Raw genomic sequence first — 17,021 nt, forward strand, 5'->3', positions numbered from 1 at the left:
TCATTGATTGGTCAAATGTAGTCCGTTGTTCTTCTGCCTAGTGGTGCGTGGCTGGCTGGCGAGGCAGCGCGTGCGTCGCCGGCTCTCGACGTCGCGGCGGAAAGACGGCGAGTGCGGCCTTCAGCGATTCCTGCAGGGGGCGGAGGACATGGGCCTGCGCACCTACGACCGCCTGGTCATCCAGAACGCAGCCGACATCGCGCGGGAGAGCGACCGCCTGCGTTGCCACGGCAACAGCGGCCCACACCGCACCTCCCTCGGCAGCAGCCCGCCGCTTGGAGAGAGGCCCGACCCGGTGGGCAGGGAGGAGGACCAACCTGTTAAAAGGTATTCTTACAAATTGTGCAATAATGATGTGGTACTTGGATGCCATGTCACTGTTGTGCAACGTCCGACTGACCTCTTTTAACAACATGTGACAACTGCTGCCGAGGCAGGAGACACATTCACACATTCATAACAATCCTTGTATTGATAGAGCAGGGCAAATCAACCCAGTTTCTTACCATTAAAATTCCTTCCGTCATCACTTAAACAGATCGACTACCCACCGGACACACCCACTCCCACTAGCACCCCCGCCCCCTGCCCGCATTCATAGAAACGACAGATGGCTGACTGAGATTAGCGTAGGAAATATCAAACTGGATATGATCAAATTACTGCAGGGAGATTAGCCTGGAAAGCGTAATCACGTTGGTCTTTATCCTTCAATTGGCCTCCTTAGCTCGTATTTGCGGCTTGACGGTTGATGTGTGACTGTAATGCTGCACACATGATAGAAATTGCAGGTAAATTTGTCAAATATTGTTACATTATTTTCATTTTGGGAGGTTTATACTGCATCACAGTGATGTCTTATGATTTGGAATATGGTGGAATGTTGTGCACTTAAGACATAACAAATGTACCATTAATGTTGGTATATTTAAAATGTTGCATTTCTAATATTAAATAACAAACTTCCGAATGTGCAGAAGACAAGCTGGGCAGAATACTGTCACTTGTTTATATTTATAAAAAAAATACTTTCAATACGTTTAAAACAAAACAAAACTATTTATTATTATTTAAAAGAAAAACAAACAAACAGAAAAATATATATATGTATGTACTGTATGTATGTGTCTGTATATATATATATATATATATATATATATATATATATATATATATATATATATATATATATACAATGGGGCAAAAAATTATTTTGTCAGCCCCCGGTTGTGCAAGTTGTCCCACTTAAAATGATGACAGAGGTCTGTAATTTTCATCATAGGTACACTTCAACTGTGAGAGACAGAATGTGAAAAAAAAATCCAGGAATTCACTTTGGAGGAATTTTAAAGAATTTATTTGTAAATTATGGTGGAAAATAAGTATATGGTCAACTATCAAAGCTCTAACTGATGGAAGGAGGTTTTGGCTCAAAATGTCACGATACATGGCCCCATTCATTATTTCCTTAACACGGATCAATCGTCCTGTCCCCTTAGCAGAAAAACAGCCCCAAAGCATGATGTTTCCACCCCCATGCTTCACAGTAGGTGTGGTGTTCTTGGGATGCAACTCAGTATTCTTCTTCCTCCAAACACGACAAGTTGAGTTTATACCAAAATGGATACATGGATGATACAGCAGAGGATTGGGAGAATGTCATGTGGTCAGATGAAACCAAAATAGAACGTTTTGGTATAAACTCAACTCGTCCTGTTTGGAGGAAGAATACTGAGTTGCATCCCAAGAACACCACACCTACTGTGAAGCATGGGGGTGGAAACATCATGCTTTGGAGCTGTTTTTCTGCTAAGGGGACAGGACGATTGATCCGTGTTAAGGAAAGAATGAATGGGGCCATGTATCGTGAGATTTTGAGCCAAAACCTCCTTCCATTAGTGAGAACTTTGAATGGTTGACCAAATACTAATTTCCACCATAATTTACAAATAAATTCTTTAAAATTCCTACATTTTGAATTCCTGGATTTTTTTTTCACATTCTGTCTCTCACAGTTGAAGTGTACCTATGATGAAAATTACAGACCTCTGTCATCCTTTTAAGTGGGAAAACTTGCACAATCGGTGCCTGACTAAATACTTTCTTGCCCCACTGTATATATATGTATATATATATATATATATATATATATATATATATATATATATATATATATATATATATATATATATATATATGTGTGTATATATGTACACACACACACGTGTATGTATATGTGAGTGTGTGTGTAAGGGACAAGCGGTAGGAAATGGATGGATATATACATATGTGTATCCACTTTTTTTTATATCGTAAAAATGTTTGAAAATACATACAAAATAATAAAAACATGAAAGAAATGCTATGAAGATCGGAATTGCCACCAAACTATACGTTGTTTTACATGGAGTAATAAGAAATGAACAGTCAAATTAAGAGTTAAAGAAAATGTATGTGTCTTTGTTTTTTTTTGTACAGCAAGCAGAGGTTTTTCAAATTAATAATGCAAAAATCTTAATGACGTTATATATATTTTGTATTAAAATAATAACTTAATTAAATATAAAGTAATGAAAATAAAAACATATTGCTGTGTGAATCTGTATTTGCAAAAATATATGCTATTTTTTGTGCCATATCTGATGACAATAATATTTTACCAAATGCAAAATATTTATCAATAACTGTAGTTAAAAGGTTTTATGTTTGTGAAATTATTATATTTTAGCTAGATTTAATACAATCAAAAAGTAATCTAAGATAACATAAAAAAATATCTACCCTTTTTAATTGTGCTTTATTTAAAAAAAAGTATGCAATTATCGCAATAATTTTGGTAACTTCTGGTAATATCTATACTTATCAGTAATTTAAAAACATTGCAGGAGCCGGCAATTAGAAGGATATGTAGCAATCGAAGCCTTTTAACATTTTTTCAACTTAAATATATCCTCTATTAACAAAATCTACCCAGGCTATGAATGATGCTGGTCTTTAATTGCGTATAATTAAATCAATATAGCATTTATTGTATGTTCATTTATGATATGATATATTTATAATATGTACTTAATCTATGATCAACAATTCAGGGATGCATTTTGGTGGTCTACAAACATATTTGATCTCTTGTAGGAGTGTGGAAAAAGCTATCAGTGGGGGAAGCCGGGTCATCCGCCACTTTCGATCGAGCTCGGTACCCGTCCCCCTCGCCGTGGACAGCAGCAGTCCCGGCATCAGACCGGCACTGCAGCAAGTAGTGGACAGCCCCACTGGAGGCGCTGTTTCCTCTCCTCGGAAGCAACCTCCCCCGAAACCAAAGAGGGACCCCAACACCCGCTTGAGTGCGTCGTATGAGGCGGTCAGCGCGGGGCTGGTGATGGCGGCCAAAGAGAGCCCCACTCCAGAAGGGTACGCCTCACCAGCTGGGAGCCCCCCTAAGTGCCAGCTGTCCCCTACAGACCCTGCAGGTACGTCCGCTTGCTTTTGGAAGACAGAACATATGTTTGACATACAGCGGGGCAAAAAAGTATTTAGTCAGCCACCGATTGTGCAAGTTCTCCCACTTAAAATGATGACAGAGGTCTGTAATTTTCATCATAGGTACACTTCAACTGTGAGAGACAGAATGTGAAAAAAAAATCCAGGAATTCACATTGTAGGAATTTTAAAGAATTTATTTGTAAATTATGGTGGAAAATAAGTATTTGATCAACCATTCGAAACTCTCACTGATGGAAGGAGGTTTCGGCTAAAAATCTCACGATACATGGCCCCATTCATTCTTTCCTTAACACGGATCAATCGTCCTGTCCCCTTAGCAGAAAAACAGCCCCAAAGCATGATGTTTCCACCACCATGCTTCACAGTAGGTATGGTTTTCTTGGGATGCAACTCAGTATTCTTCTTCCTCCAAACACGAGTTGAGTTGATACCAAAAAGTTCTATTTTGGTTTCATCTGACCACATGACATTCTCCCAATCCTCTGCTGTATCATCCATGTATCCATTTTGGTACAAACTCAACTCGTCGTGTTTGGAGGAAGAAGAATCCTGAGTTGCCTCCCAAGAACACCACACCTACTGTGAAGCATGGGGGTGGAAACATCAAGGTTTGGGGCTGTTTTTCTGCTAAGAGGACAGGAGATTGATCCGTGTTAAGGAAAGAATGAATGGGGCCATGTATCAGGAGATTTTGAGCCAAAACCTACTTCCATCAGTGAGAGCTTTGAATAGTTGACCAAATACGTACGTTCCACCATAATTTACAAAGAAATTCTTCAAAATTCCTACAATGGGAATTCCTGGATTTTTTTTCACATTCTGTCTCTCACAGTTGAAGTGTACCTATGATGAAAACTACAGACCTCTGTCATCATTTTAAGTGGGAGAACTTGCACAAACGGTGGCTGACTAAATACTTTTTTGCCCCATTGCAAGTGTTGTATACATTATTACTTTCTCTGCATGCTCAGGATTATCCAAGCCACGCCCCCACAGCGACGACTACACCACCATGAGGAAGGTGCCCCCGCCCAAGCCCAAGCGCAGCCCCAACACAAAGCTGACAGGCTCGTACGAGGAGATAAACGCTGCGGCGCCTCTCCTCCAGCAGTTTCGCCCTGCTGATGTCAAGATGGCGCTGCTGTCGCGAGGCGGCAGCCTGATGCAGAAGGCGGCTTCTCTGGATGCTCCTCAGGGCTTAGGGCTGAGTCTCTACCAGGGCCAGGATGACGAGGACGTCTATATCGAGATGCTAGGCTCTCGAAGCCTCCAGGAGCCGCCCGACAGCCCGGAGGAGGCGGAGTCAGAAGCAGTTTATGAAGAGATGACCTTCTTTCCTCCAGATGACGCCGCTCCACCGGCCCCTGCGACCAAGGCGGCCAGACTGCAGGCTCTCAGCTTGGGACTCCTGATGAGCAACACGGGTCCCCCTCAGAGCGGGGACAGCAAGCGGGTGTCCGCGGGGGTGATGGCGGCATTGGACGTCGCTTACCCTCAGACTGCACCCAGGAGCCATGGAAAAGACTGCGACATCCCGGCGCCTTTTCCCAACTTGCTCCCGCACCGACCGCCTCTGTTGGTGTTCCCTCCGTCCCCCGTCACCTGCTCACCTGCATCCGACGAGTCCCCCCTCACTCCTCTGGAGGTAAAGAAGCTGCCCGTGTTTGAGACCAACCTGAACTACTCCGCCACGCCAGACAGCCCCCTGTCGCCTCAATACATGCGCCAGAGGGCCGACTCGTCCCCGAGCCTCACCGTCCTCATGCCGGAGAAGAAGGCCACGCCTCCCCTCACCCCTCCTCTTCCTCTTTCTACCCCAAACGCCCTGCCTCCTCCATACAGACCACCGTCCCACTTCCCCTTCCCGCCTGAAACTAACTTCCTGTCTTTGACACGCACGGGTTCCGTCACAGGGACTCAGTCAGAGTCCTCCAAGGCCCAAAGGCCCAATGTGGAGCCACTGGGGAAGCCGCCCCCTTACTCCCCGGGAAAAATGTCACGTCCTGAGCCTCGCAGAGTGCACTCCTGCTCCTCCTCGCCGCTGTTGTTCAACCCGGCTAATGGCCGACCCCTGACCAGCCCCCTGGATGAGCTCAGCACTTTGTTCAGCAGCGGGCGCAGCTTGCTGAGGAAGTCCTCTACGCCACGCAAGATGCGAGACGGAGGTCTGTCACACAAACCAACACGTATACACACATATCCTGGGCCCAACACAATCATGCCGTTTGTATTGGAAAGTAGAAATAATCTGTTCCAGAAATGTTTGAACACCTCTACTCTCAAAAGCGGAACAAACACGTGAGGGATATATTTCGTTAAAGGGGACCTACGATGATTCAAATCCACCTTTAAAGGCCTACTGAAACCCACTACTGCCGACCACGCAGTCTGATAGTTTATATATCAATGATGAAATATTAACATTGCAACACATGCCAATACGGCCGGTTTAGTTTACTAAATTGCAATTTTGAATTTCCCGCGAGTTTCTTGTTGAAAACGTCGCGGAATGACGACACGTGCGCGTGACGTCACAGACTGTCAGGAAATATTAGCTCAGCACCACTTACGGCTAAAAGTCGTCTCTTTTCATCGCATAATTACACAGTAATTTGGACATCCGTGTTGCTGACTCTTTTGCAATTTGTTCAATTAATAATGGAGACTATAAAGAAGAATGCTGTTGGTGGAAAGCGGTGTATTGCAGCTGTCTTTAGCACCGAGACACAGCTGGTGTTTCTTTGTTTTTAACACAGAGCGGTCAAGTGTATTAGAAATGGCAACAGGGGAGGATTTTCGCATGCATGTGCGTGTACGAGCCAGTGTGCCCCACAACAAGAGGATAGAGAAAAATGTACTACAATGCTCTTCGCGTAAATCTCTACCGTATATTGAGATATCCGCTAACGTAACTGTGGACGACTTTCCCTGTCGCCGTTCGGGTTCCTCTGACCACCCAGGAAGGACATCTCTCTCTAGCAGGTTTGACTGTTTTACTTTTTCAAATATATGAACTCTTTTGCGCCGTCGTCGCTCGTACTGCTCGCTCCTCCGTCTCTTTCTTTAGTCGGCCGCGTCGTCCCCTCTCGTGCGCTGTTTTCTCTCGCTTTCGCTCCTCATCTGTTGCTGCAGGTTCTCCAACTCATTCCACCCCGATCTCTCCTTCGTCTTCCCTTCTATGCAGCGTCAAGAAAAATGTCAATAATTTCCTGGTGTGTGAGCCACGCAACTGAATGAGATTGCGGCGGCGTCGCTCCCGCCACGCCCCGCCTCTCCATTCCGCCGCATTCTCCGCCTCCTAGCCGCCATCTTGGGCAGGGCTGCATCATGCCCTGCCCCGCCGTCGGCCCGTCGGCTGCGTCTCCCCACAGTAACATAGACAAAATGTTTCACTAAAGTCTCAAATTCCAAGCAGTTTGTTTGGAAAAAGTTTAGAAGAAGGCAAGATAGTTTTCTAAATATCTCCGCCACACCTCCATGGTTTGATTTCACATTAATGGGACATTTTTTTAATCCCAAATACACCAAAACAAGTACCAACAGGAAAAAAAAATTGGGTTTTGCATGATAGGTCACCTTTAAAACACTTTATTGTGGTCCAGATAATATGTATCGGATATGCTTTGGTGTAAATTTAGCCTAAACCTAAGCCCACACTCACTTTTACAACATTCATCCATCCATTTCCCACCGCTTATTCCCTTTGGGGTCGCAGGGGGCGCTGGTCCCTATCTCAGCTACAATCGGGCGCAAGGCGGGGTACACCCTGGACAAGTCGCCACCTCATCGCAGGGCCAACACAGATAGACAGACAACATTCACACTCACATTCACACACTAGGGCCAATTTAGTGTTGCCAATCAACCTATCCCCAGGTAACATGTTTTTTTTTTTATCTGTGTGCAAGATTAGAGGAGGCCTTACTAGATTGCAAATGAAACCACGCCCCACCCTTTCTAAAAGTATCGTCATTTATCTTTTGAAAATGTTCACTCTCTAAATATATATTTTGATTTTGTCACCACATTTTTCTTGCCAGATACTTCAATTGTTTGGGTTGGAAATGGGCTTTAAATCACCAAAATGATTCCCGAGCGCGGCCGCCGCTGCTGCTCACTACTCTTCTCACATTCCAGGAGGTGAACAAATGGATGGGTTAAATGCAGAGGGTAATTTCACCACACCTAGTGTGTGTGTGACTGTAACTGGTAATTTAACTTTAACTTTAAACATTATATATTTTCATCCGGTCACAACATTAGGAACACCTGAATCAGACTGCATATACTAGCTCCTTTTAGCATGTTGCACGTCTGTGTTATTATGCCCGTGCAAACATTAGATGAAGATAATACTTGTTTGTGATTCCTCCTAGTGTAATGTCGAGGGGGAGGAGCTCCATCCCTGTGGCTGAGTGCTTACTTAGGTCCCTTCTTAGGTTATCCAGTGTAAATCCCACCTAACCTTATACTTGTCCACACACACACACACACACAATGGTCGTTTAAGATCCCCTCCCCTCCCTGCTCCCCTCCGCCCGCCAGCCCGCGACCTAGTACTCATGCACGAAAAATGTGCACGTCATAGTCACCTCCAGTGTTGCTTTGTGTGCAAGTTCTCAGATTGAATTTAACTTATCTGAACAATATCCAGTGTTGTGGTATTTCAATTACAGTAACTGAAATTCAGTGCGCTGTGGGGCCTTATTGTGAAGTGAAGTGAATTATATTTATACAGCGCTTTTCTCTTAGTGACTCAAAGCGCTTTACATAGTGAAACCCAATATCTAAGTTACATTTAAACCAGTGTGGGAGGCACTGGGAGCACGTGGGTAAAGTATCTTGCCCAAGGACACAACGGCTGTGACTAGGATGGCGGAAGCGGGAATCGAACCTGCAACCCTCAAGTTGCTGGCACGGCCACTCTACCAACCGAGCTATACCGCCCCAGTTGTAATGAATCCCACCCCTGGACATGATAAATTAATCAAATCTTTAATTCACCTTCATTGTCCATTCGTTTTTGGTGACTTTGTATACTCTGGACCTAGACGTTGAGTCTGCGACATACATGGCAGGGGTGTGGTTAAGAGGGGACGAGTATAATTCACTAACTCGAGTATTTCACATATATTTCATATATATATAAATATATATATATATAAATGTATGAAATACTTGACTTTCAATGAATTCTAGCTATATATATTTATTTTATTGTATATATAAATAAAATAAATAGTTGAATTTTAGACGGCACCTATCAAATACACAGTAATAAAAACACAGTTGTTCTACTAACTGTACTGTGCTAACTGGTTACTTAAAAAAAACAAAAACACTTTCACTATTTGAGTAACCTTTGTTCTGGTGAGAATCCCTTGCCGTCAGGTGCCCAACACCACGTAAATCGTTGGCCAATCAAAAAGCAACCCCATAACGCTATAACCAACAATCACCAGGATATGGCAACAGACAACATAGAATCACTCTGTTACAGACGGCGTCGCCATGGCTGTAACTTCCTCGTTCTTCTGCTTCGTCTCCTTGTGTGTGCAGTTTTTTATTAAAATCCGTAGATGTTGTAACTTGATTGCGCAGGCAAGCTGTTTATATAACAGGTAAGCGGATGTGAAAACAGGCTGTCCCCACTCATGTCCGCATGGAGCTGGAGGGGGCGTGAATTTCGGGAGAAAATGTCTTCCGGGAGGTTTTCGGGAGAGGCGTTGAATTTCGGGAGTCTACCGGAAAATCCGGGAAGGGTTGGCAAGTATGCACGATGCCCAACATTGAAGTCAGAAATAACAGCATTCATTATGGTTTAAGTTCATATCGAACATGCGTACAGTTACAATCAAAGGTCCCCTTTAACTGTAAGGACATGTGACCATTTATCATTTAAATGTTTTGCATGATAGAACACCGCTTCAGTCCACTTCGACTTGAACTTATTTGTCACGGCGCATTAGCTCTCTGCTTTTTTATAACAGTCAACCTTTCAGTGAGCCCACTTCAGGTGTGTTTATGTGTTGTATTTACTACGACTAGTCCATGATCAAAGTCCTGGCTTGCTCGGTCCCTGTTGATTTATTGAACGCCCAGTGATTACCTCCTGCACTGTCGCGTGGAGCGATAGGTAAGTAATAATCAAGCGTAGCTTTGTGCAGTCAGGGGAGGGTGGAGGCGTCGGAAAGCAAGTAACCTTTCGCTTTTTGTTATTTATAGGTGTTCTGTGTTCTAGCTAAATCCACTCCCTTTTTGCACGCCGAAGAAGCAACACGTTTTTTGCCCCCAGCTGCATCGGAGCTGCAGGTGCACCGTGTAACATAACATGCCAATAACGAGCTGTCCGGCGTTATCTCATATAAGGGATATATAGTACACTCTAAGAGCTTGCACACAAATGCTTATGCACAGGCTGACCTTTTGCTAAAGCAGGACAAAACATCTTTTTCCAGGCGCAATCATTGTTACAATGTGTTCCTCGCCGACTGGCCACGCCCCCCTTCCGCAAACAAACACGATCCATGCAGTGCAGCACATAATGAGTAACAGCCATTGCTGACCTTGTTGTCTATGCTGGCAGCTGGGGCACATTTCATCCTGCTGCTGCTGTTGTACATGTGCAGGAGGCGGTATATCCTTTTAGTGGTTTGTGACTATCTCCATGCTAGTGTTGTAACGATACCAATATTTTAATACCGGTACCGGCACTAAAATTATTCCGGTACATTTGGGTGCTTTTCAGTACTTTTCTAAAAAAAAGGGGACCACAAAAAATTGCCTTATTGGCTTTATTTGAACAAAAAATCTTAGGTTACCTTAAACATATGTTTCTTATTGCAGTTCAGTCCTTAAATAAAATAGTAAACATACAAGACAACTTGTCTTTTAGTAGTTAGTAAACAAACAAAGGCTCTTAATTAGTCTGCTGACATATGCAGTAACATATTGTATCATTTATCACTCTATTATTAAGGACAAGTGGTAAAGCATGTATTATTAATCTACTTGTTCATCAGGACAAGGAAAAAAAACATATACTATATGTATATACCGTATCTTTTGGATTATAAATCGCTCTGGAGTATAAGTCGCACCGGCCGATAATGCATAATAAAGAAGGAAAAAAAAAAAAATACGTCGCACTAGAGTATAAGTCACATTTTGGGGAGAAATTTATTGAATAAAATCCAACAGCAAGAATAGACATTTGAAAGGCAATTTAAAATAAATAAAGAATAGTGAACAACAGGCTTTATAAGTATACGTTATATGACGCATAAATAACCAACTGAGAACGTGAAGTGAATTATATTTATATAGCGCTTTTCTCAAGTGACTCAAAGCACTTTACATAGTGACACCCAATATCTAAGTTACATTTAAACCAGTGTGGGTGGCACTGGGAGCAGGTGGGTAAAGTGTCTTGCCCAAGGACACAACAGCAGTGACTAGGATGGCACAAGCGGGAATCGAACCTGCAACCCTCAAGTTGCTGGCACGGCCACTCTACCAACCGAGCTATGCCTGGTAAGTTAACGTAACATATTATGTGAAAGGCCTACTGAAATGAGATGTTCTTATTTAAACGGGGATAGCAGGTCCATTCTATGTGTCATACGTGAGTGATCATTTCCCGATATTGCCATATTTTTGCTGAAAGGATTTAGTAGAGAACATCAACGATAAAGTTCGCAACTGGAGAAAAGCCCTGCCTCTACCGAAAGTCGCAGACGATGACGTCACATGTTGATGGCTCCTCCTATATTCACATTGATTTTAATGGGAGCCTCCAACCAAAAGAGCTATTCGGACCGAGAAAACGACAATTTCCCCATTAATTTGAGCGAGGATGAAAGATTTGTGTTTGAGGATATTGATAGCGACGGACTAGAAAAAAAAAAACGCGATTGCATTGAGACAGATTCATATGTTTTTAGACACATTTACTAGGATAATTCTGGGAAATCCCTTATCTTTCTATTGTGTTGCTAGTGTTTAAGTGAGTTTAACAGTACCTGATAGTCGGAAGTGTACGTCCACGGCCGGGTGTTGACGCGCAGTGTCTCAGGGAAGTCAACGGCAGCTGTATGGGCGGCACAAGCTCAGCTGATATCCGGTAAGAAGCAACTTTTTAACCACAATCTTCTCACAGAAACCTGCTGGTTGACATTTGGTTGGGATCCATGTCCGCTCTGATCCATAGTAAAGTTTCACCTCCGTGAATTTTAAACAAGGAATCACCGTGTGTTTGTGTGGCTAAAGGCTAAAGCTTCCCAACTCTGTCTTTGTACTTTGACTTCTCCAATATTAATTGAACAAATTGCAAAAGATTCAGCAACACAGATCTCCAAAATACTGTGTAATTATGCCGTTAAAAAAGACGACTTTTAGCTGTGTGTGTGCGCAGCGCTCATATTCCTAACAGCCCGTGACGTCAAGCGTACACGTCGTCATTACGCGACGTTTTCAAGAAAAAACTCCCGGGAAATTTAAAATTGCAATTTTGTAAACTAAAAAGGCCGTATTGGCATGTGTTGCAATGTTAATATTTCATCATTGATATATAAACTATCAGACTGCGTGGTGGGTAGTAGTGGGTTTCAGTAGGCCTTTAAGAGTCATTCAAATAACTACAACATATAGAACGTGCTATACGTTTACCAAACAGTCTGTCAATCCTAATCGATAAATCCGATGAAATCTTGTTCCTCAATGTCGCTTCTAAACAACTCTGCCAACTCCAAAGGTATGCACCGCTTCCTCTTGTTATTTTCTGCTGAATATTTCACTACGTCCAGCTTGTAATCTGCAGTACATGATTTCCCTTTCAGTGCCATTTTTGTTCAGCCCTTCTCAGTTTTTATAAGTTACCGCCAACGATGAAATGATCCATTTTAATAGCATATAGCATATAGCAGTTAGCATTCCATGACCCACAATGCACTTCTGCCATGACAATCCCCCGCCAAATTCTTATTGGTTGACGTGTGTGTGACGATTGCTGACGTGTGTGTGACGTTTGCTGACATTTTCTTCGTCTCTTCTGCGAATGAGATAAATAATATTATTTGATATTTTAGGGTTTTGTGTTAATCATTTCACACGTATGTCACTCCGGAGTATATGTCGCACCCCTGGCCAAACTATGAAAAAAACTGCGACTCATAGTCCGAAAAATACGGTATGTATCTATATATGTACATGTATTACGATTACTGTAACATACGCCTGTACTGGCTCACCTGCACTGGCTTCCTGTGCACTTAAGATGTGACTTTAAGGTTTTACTACTTACGTATAAAATACTACACGGTCTAGCTCCAGCCTATCTTGCCGATTGTATTGTACCATATGTCCCGGCAAGAAATCTGCGTTCAAAGGACTCCGGCTTATTAGTGATCCCCAAAGCCCAAAAAAAGTCTGCGGGCTGTAGAGCTTTTTCATTTCGGGCTCCAGTACTCTGGAATGCCCTCCCGGTAACAGTTCGAGATGCTACCTCAGTAGAAGCATTTAAGTCTTACCTTAAAACTCATTTGTATACTCTAGCCTTTAAATAGACTCCCTTTTTAGACCAGTTGATCTGCCATTTCTTTTCTTTTTCTTCTACGTCCCACTCTCCTTTGTGGGGGGAGTCCGGTCCGATCCGGTGGCCATGTACTGCTCGCTTGTGTATCGGCTGGAGACATCTTTGCGCTGCTGATCAGCCTCCGCTTGGAATGGTTTCCTGCTGGCTCCGCTGTGAACGGGACTCTCGCTGCTGTGTTGGATCCGCTTTGGACTGGACTCTCGCGACTGTGTTGGATCCATTATGGATTGATCTTTCACAGTAGCATGTTCTCATAGTCATCATTGTCACCGACGTCCCACTGGGTCATCATTGTCACCGATGTCCCACTGGGTGTGAGTTTTCCTTGCCCTTATGTGGGCCTACCGAGGATGTCGTAGTGGTTTGTGCAGCCCTTTGAGACACTAGTGATTTAGGGCTATATAAGTAAACATTGATTGATTGATTGATATTAGGATATGGTTATGTATATATAAATTTTTATATATATAATTGTATATACGTATCTATATTTTTTCATATGTATCTGTTTATGTATATATGTGTAACTATATATATATATATATATATATAATATACATACAGTATATATACAGTATATACTTATAGATATATATATACTGTATATATATTTACCTGTAATAGTATGACATCGGCAGCACGATGGAAGAGGGGTTAGTGCGTTGTGAGTAGTCCTGAGTTCAATCCCGATCTTTCTGTGTGGAGTTTGCATGTTCTCCCCGTGACTGCGGGGGTTCCCTCCGAGTACTCCGGCTTCCTCCCACTTCCAAAGACATGCACCTGGGGATAGGTTGATTGGAACCACTAAATTGGCCCTAGTGTGTGAATGTGAGTGTGAATGTTGTCTGTCTATCTGGTGGCGACTTGTCCAGGGTGTACACCGCCTTACGCCCGAATGCAGCTGGGATAGGCTCCAGCGACCCCAAAAAGGGACAAGTGGTAGAAAATGGATGGATGGATAGTATGACATCAAGCTCAAATTTACAGTGTATATCTGATTTTTCTATCTCCAAGGAAGTTGAAGATTCAAAGATGTTTCACTTTACACTGACATTATTAGAGAAAACGAGAAAGCAAAAACTGAGCATTTAAAATTTCACAATAATATTTAAACATGTTTTTAAAAGTGAGGCTTAAATGGAAGTTGATCAAAATGCTTCAAAACAAGACACACACATAGGTTATGGCTCAAGATTTTTATTTAAGTTTGATTGAAAAAAGAAAAGGATCAATTGTTTCACATAAATAAAGTGTGAAAAAAGTATCCCAATTCTGATATCATTTTCACACCAGTGCCTTAAATCCGGATTCAAGTCTAATGGGTTGAACCAGCTGTCACATACACAACCGTAGTGACCAAGACACTCATGAGCCACCTGTAGTGAGTACATGGTTCACCTGTCCCAACACCAAAGGCCTCAGATTGCTGATCCCTCTTCTGATGCCGATTGTCCTTGAAGTCTAAGCCAGTGTTTTCAACCACTGTGCCGTGGCACACTAGTGTACCGTGACATACAGTCCGGTGTGCCATAGGAGATTATGTCATTTCACCAAATTGGGTTAAAACTATTTTTTGCAAACCAGTAATTATAATCCGCAAATAATGTGCCGTTGTTGAGTGTCTGTACTGTCTAGAGCTCAGCAGAGTAACCGTGTAATACTCTTCCATATCAGTAGGTGGCAGCAGGTAGCCAATTGCTTTGTCATGATCACAATATGCTGGAGGCAGCCTGCAGGTCTAAAGGTATCCAATGCTTAAACCAAAAATAAACAGAAGGCGAGTGCCGCTAAGAAAAGGCATGGAATTTTAGGCATGGCTTTGCTAAACAAAGCTAAAACTAAACTGGCTGCAAAGTAACAAAAACAGAATGCTGGACAACAGCAAAGACTTACAGGGTGTGGGGGAGGGCGTCCACAAAGTACATCCGTACACGACAAGACAATCAACAACAAAATAGGAGTTCAAAACAAGAACTAAAACACTACACACAGGAAAACACCAAAAACCTCAAGGTCGTGACAGTACACCTACTTTGAGACAAGAGCTACAGTGATGCATGCTTGGTTATGGTTTGAATTCATATCCAACAATTGCGAGAACAACTTTTTTGTTGTCAATATCAGCTGCTTAGTTTAATTTCTTAATAGGGACGGCGTGGCGCAGTGGTAAAGTGGCCGTGCGCAACCCGAGGGTCACTGGTTCAAATCCCACCTAGAACCAACCTCGTCACGTCCGTTGTGTCCTGAGCAAGACACTTCACCCTTGCTCCTGATGGGTGCTGGTTGGCGCCTTGCATGGCAGCTCCCTCCATCAGTGTGTGAATGTGTGTGTGAATGGGTAAATGTGGAAATAGTGTCAAAGCGCTTTGAGTACCTTGAAGGTAGAAAAGCGCTATACAAGTACAACCCATTTATTTATTTATTTAATGTTTTGTGCTGGTGTTGTGCCGCGATATTTTTTCTATGAAAAAAATGTGCCTTGCCTCAGAAAAGGTTTAAAAACACTGGTCGATTCTGAGTCCAATTAGGATTGTGGTCGATTGGGTTAAAACAGTGGTTCTCAAATGGGGATACGCGTACACCTGGGGGTACTTGAAGGTATGCCAAGGGGTACATGAGATTTTTTTTTAATATTCTAAAAATAGCAACAATTCAAAAATCTTTTATAAATTTGTTTATTGAATAATACTTCAACAAAACATGAATGTAAGTTCATAAACTGTGAAAAGAATTGCAACAATGCAATATTCAGTGTTGACAGCTAGATTTTTTGTGGACATGTTGCATAAATATTGATGTTAAAGATTTCTTTTTTTGTGAAGAAATGTTAACAATTAAGTTGATGAATCCAGATGGATCTCTATTGCAATCCCCAAAGAGGCCACTTTAAGTTGATGATTACTTCTATGTGTAGAAATCTTTATATATAATTAAATCACTTGTTTATTTTTCAACAAGTTTTGAGTTATTTTTATATCTTTTTTTCCCAAATAGTTCGAGAAAGACCACTACAAATGAGCAATATTTAGCTCTGTTATACAATTTCATTAATCAGAAACTGATGACATAGTGCTGTATTTTACAGCACTATCTCTTTTTTTTCAACCAAAAATGCTTTGCTCTGATTAGGGGCTACGTGAATTAAAAAAAATTTGCACCGGGGGTCATACTTGCCAACCGTGAGACCTCCGATTTCGGGAGGTGGGGGCTGGTGGGCGTGGTCGGGGGTGGGGCGGAGGCGTGGTTTGGGGGCGTGGTTAAGAGGAGAGTATATTTACAGCCAATTTACCAACTCGAGTATTATTTCATATATATATATATATATATATATATATATATATATATATATATATATATGTATGTATGTATGAAATACTTAACTTTCAGTGAATTCTAGCTATATATATATATTTATTTTATTATATATACATAAATAAAAGAAATTGTTGAATTTCAGTCGGCAGCTATCAAATACACTAATAAAAACACAGTTGTTCTACTCTCTGTACTGTGCTTGCTGGTTACAAAAAAAAAACAACAACACTTACCTTTCACTATTTGAGTAACGTCACTTCCGAGTTTCCAGAAGATGGCGCCAATATGTTCTTTGGCCTGGCGTCTCTCGCTGTCAGCTCTGTTTGTTTTTGTGTTGTTTGAGTCTATTTTCGTCTCTGTCGTCCCCTCCCCCGCCACCTGCGGGCTGTGTGTCGGGCCCCACCTGGATTAGCTGCGCCCTTGGACATGCTGGCCCCCGCCAAATTCGGTCTTGTGAACGCAAGATCTTTGACAAACAAAACGTTTATCCTGAAGGATTTATTCACTTCCCCCGGACTTCCTCTGTGTTACGGAAACATGGCTGAGAGCCGGTGAGTCCGCCCCTCTTAATGAACTTCTGCTTCCGGAGTGTTTCTACTTTGATTCTCCG

At 42.4% G+C, this 17,021-nt stretch overlaps 1 protein-coding gene across 9 annotated transcripts in view; it reads left to right on the top strand.

The window, feature by feature from the left end:
* The window catches only part of myo16 (myosin XVI), a 351,216-nt gene that overhangs the window by 306,627 nt on the left and 27,568 nt on the right, over positions 1-17,021 (top strand). For all 9 annotated transcript variants that reach the window (XM_061879193.1, XM_061879191.1, XM_061879188.1 and 6 more), the window contains 3 exons: positions 42-327; positions 3,136-3,470; positions 4,476-5,669. In XM_061879193.1, coding sequence (XP_061735177.1) covers positions 42-327; positions 3,136-3,470; positions 4,476-5,669 — 1,815 coding nt within the window. The remainder of the gene's footprint in view (positions 1-41; positions 328-3,135; positions 3,471-4,475; positions 5,670-17,021) is intronic.

This window comes from Nerophis ophidion, linkage group LG19 (assembly GCF_033978795.1).
Source record: "Nerophis ophidion isolate RoL-2023_Sa linkage group LG19, RoL_Noph_v1.0, whole genome shotgun sequence".
In the NCBI taxonomy this organism is placed as follows: Eukaryota; Metazoa; Chordata; class Actinopteri; order Syngnathiformes; family Syngnathidae; genus Nerophis; species Nerophis ophidion.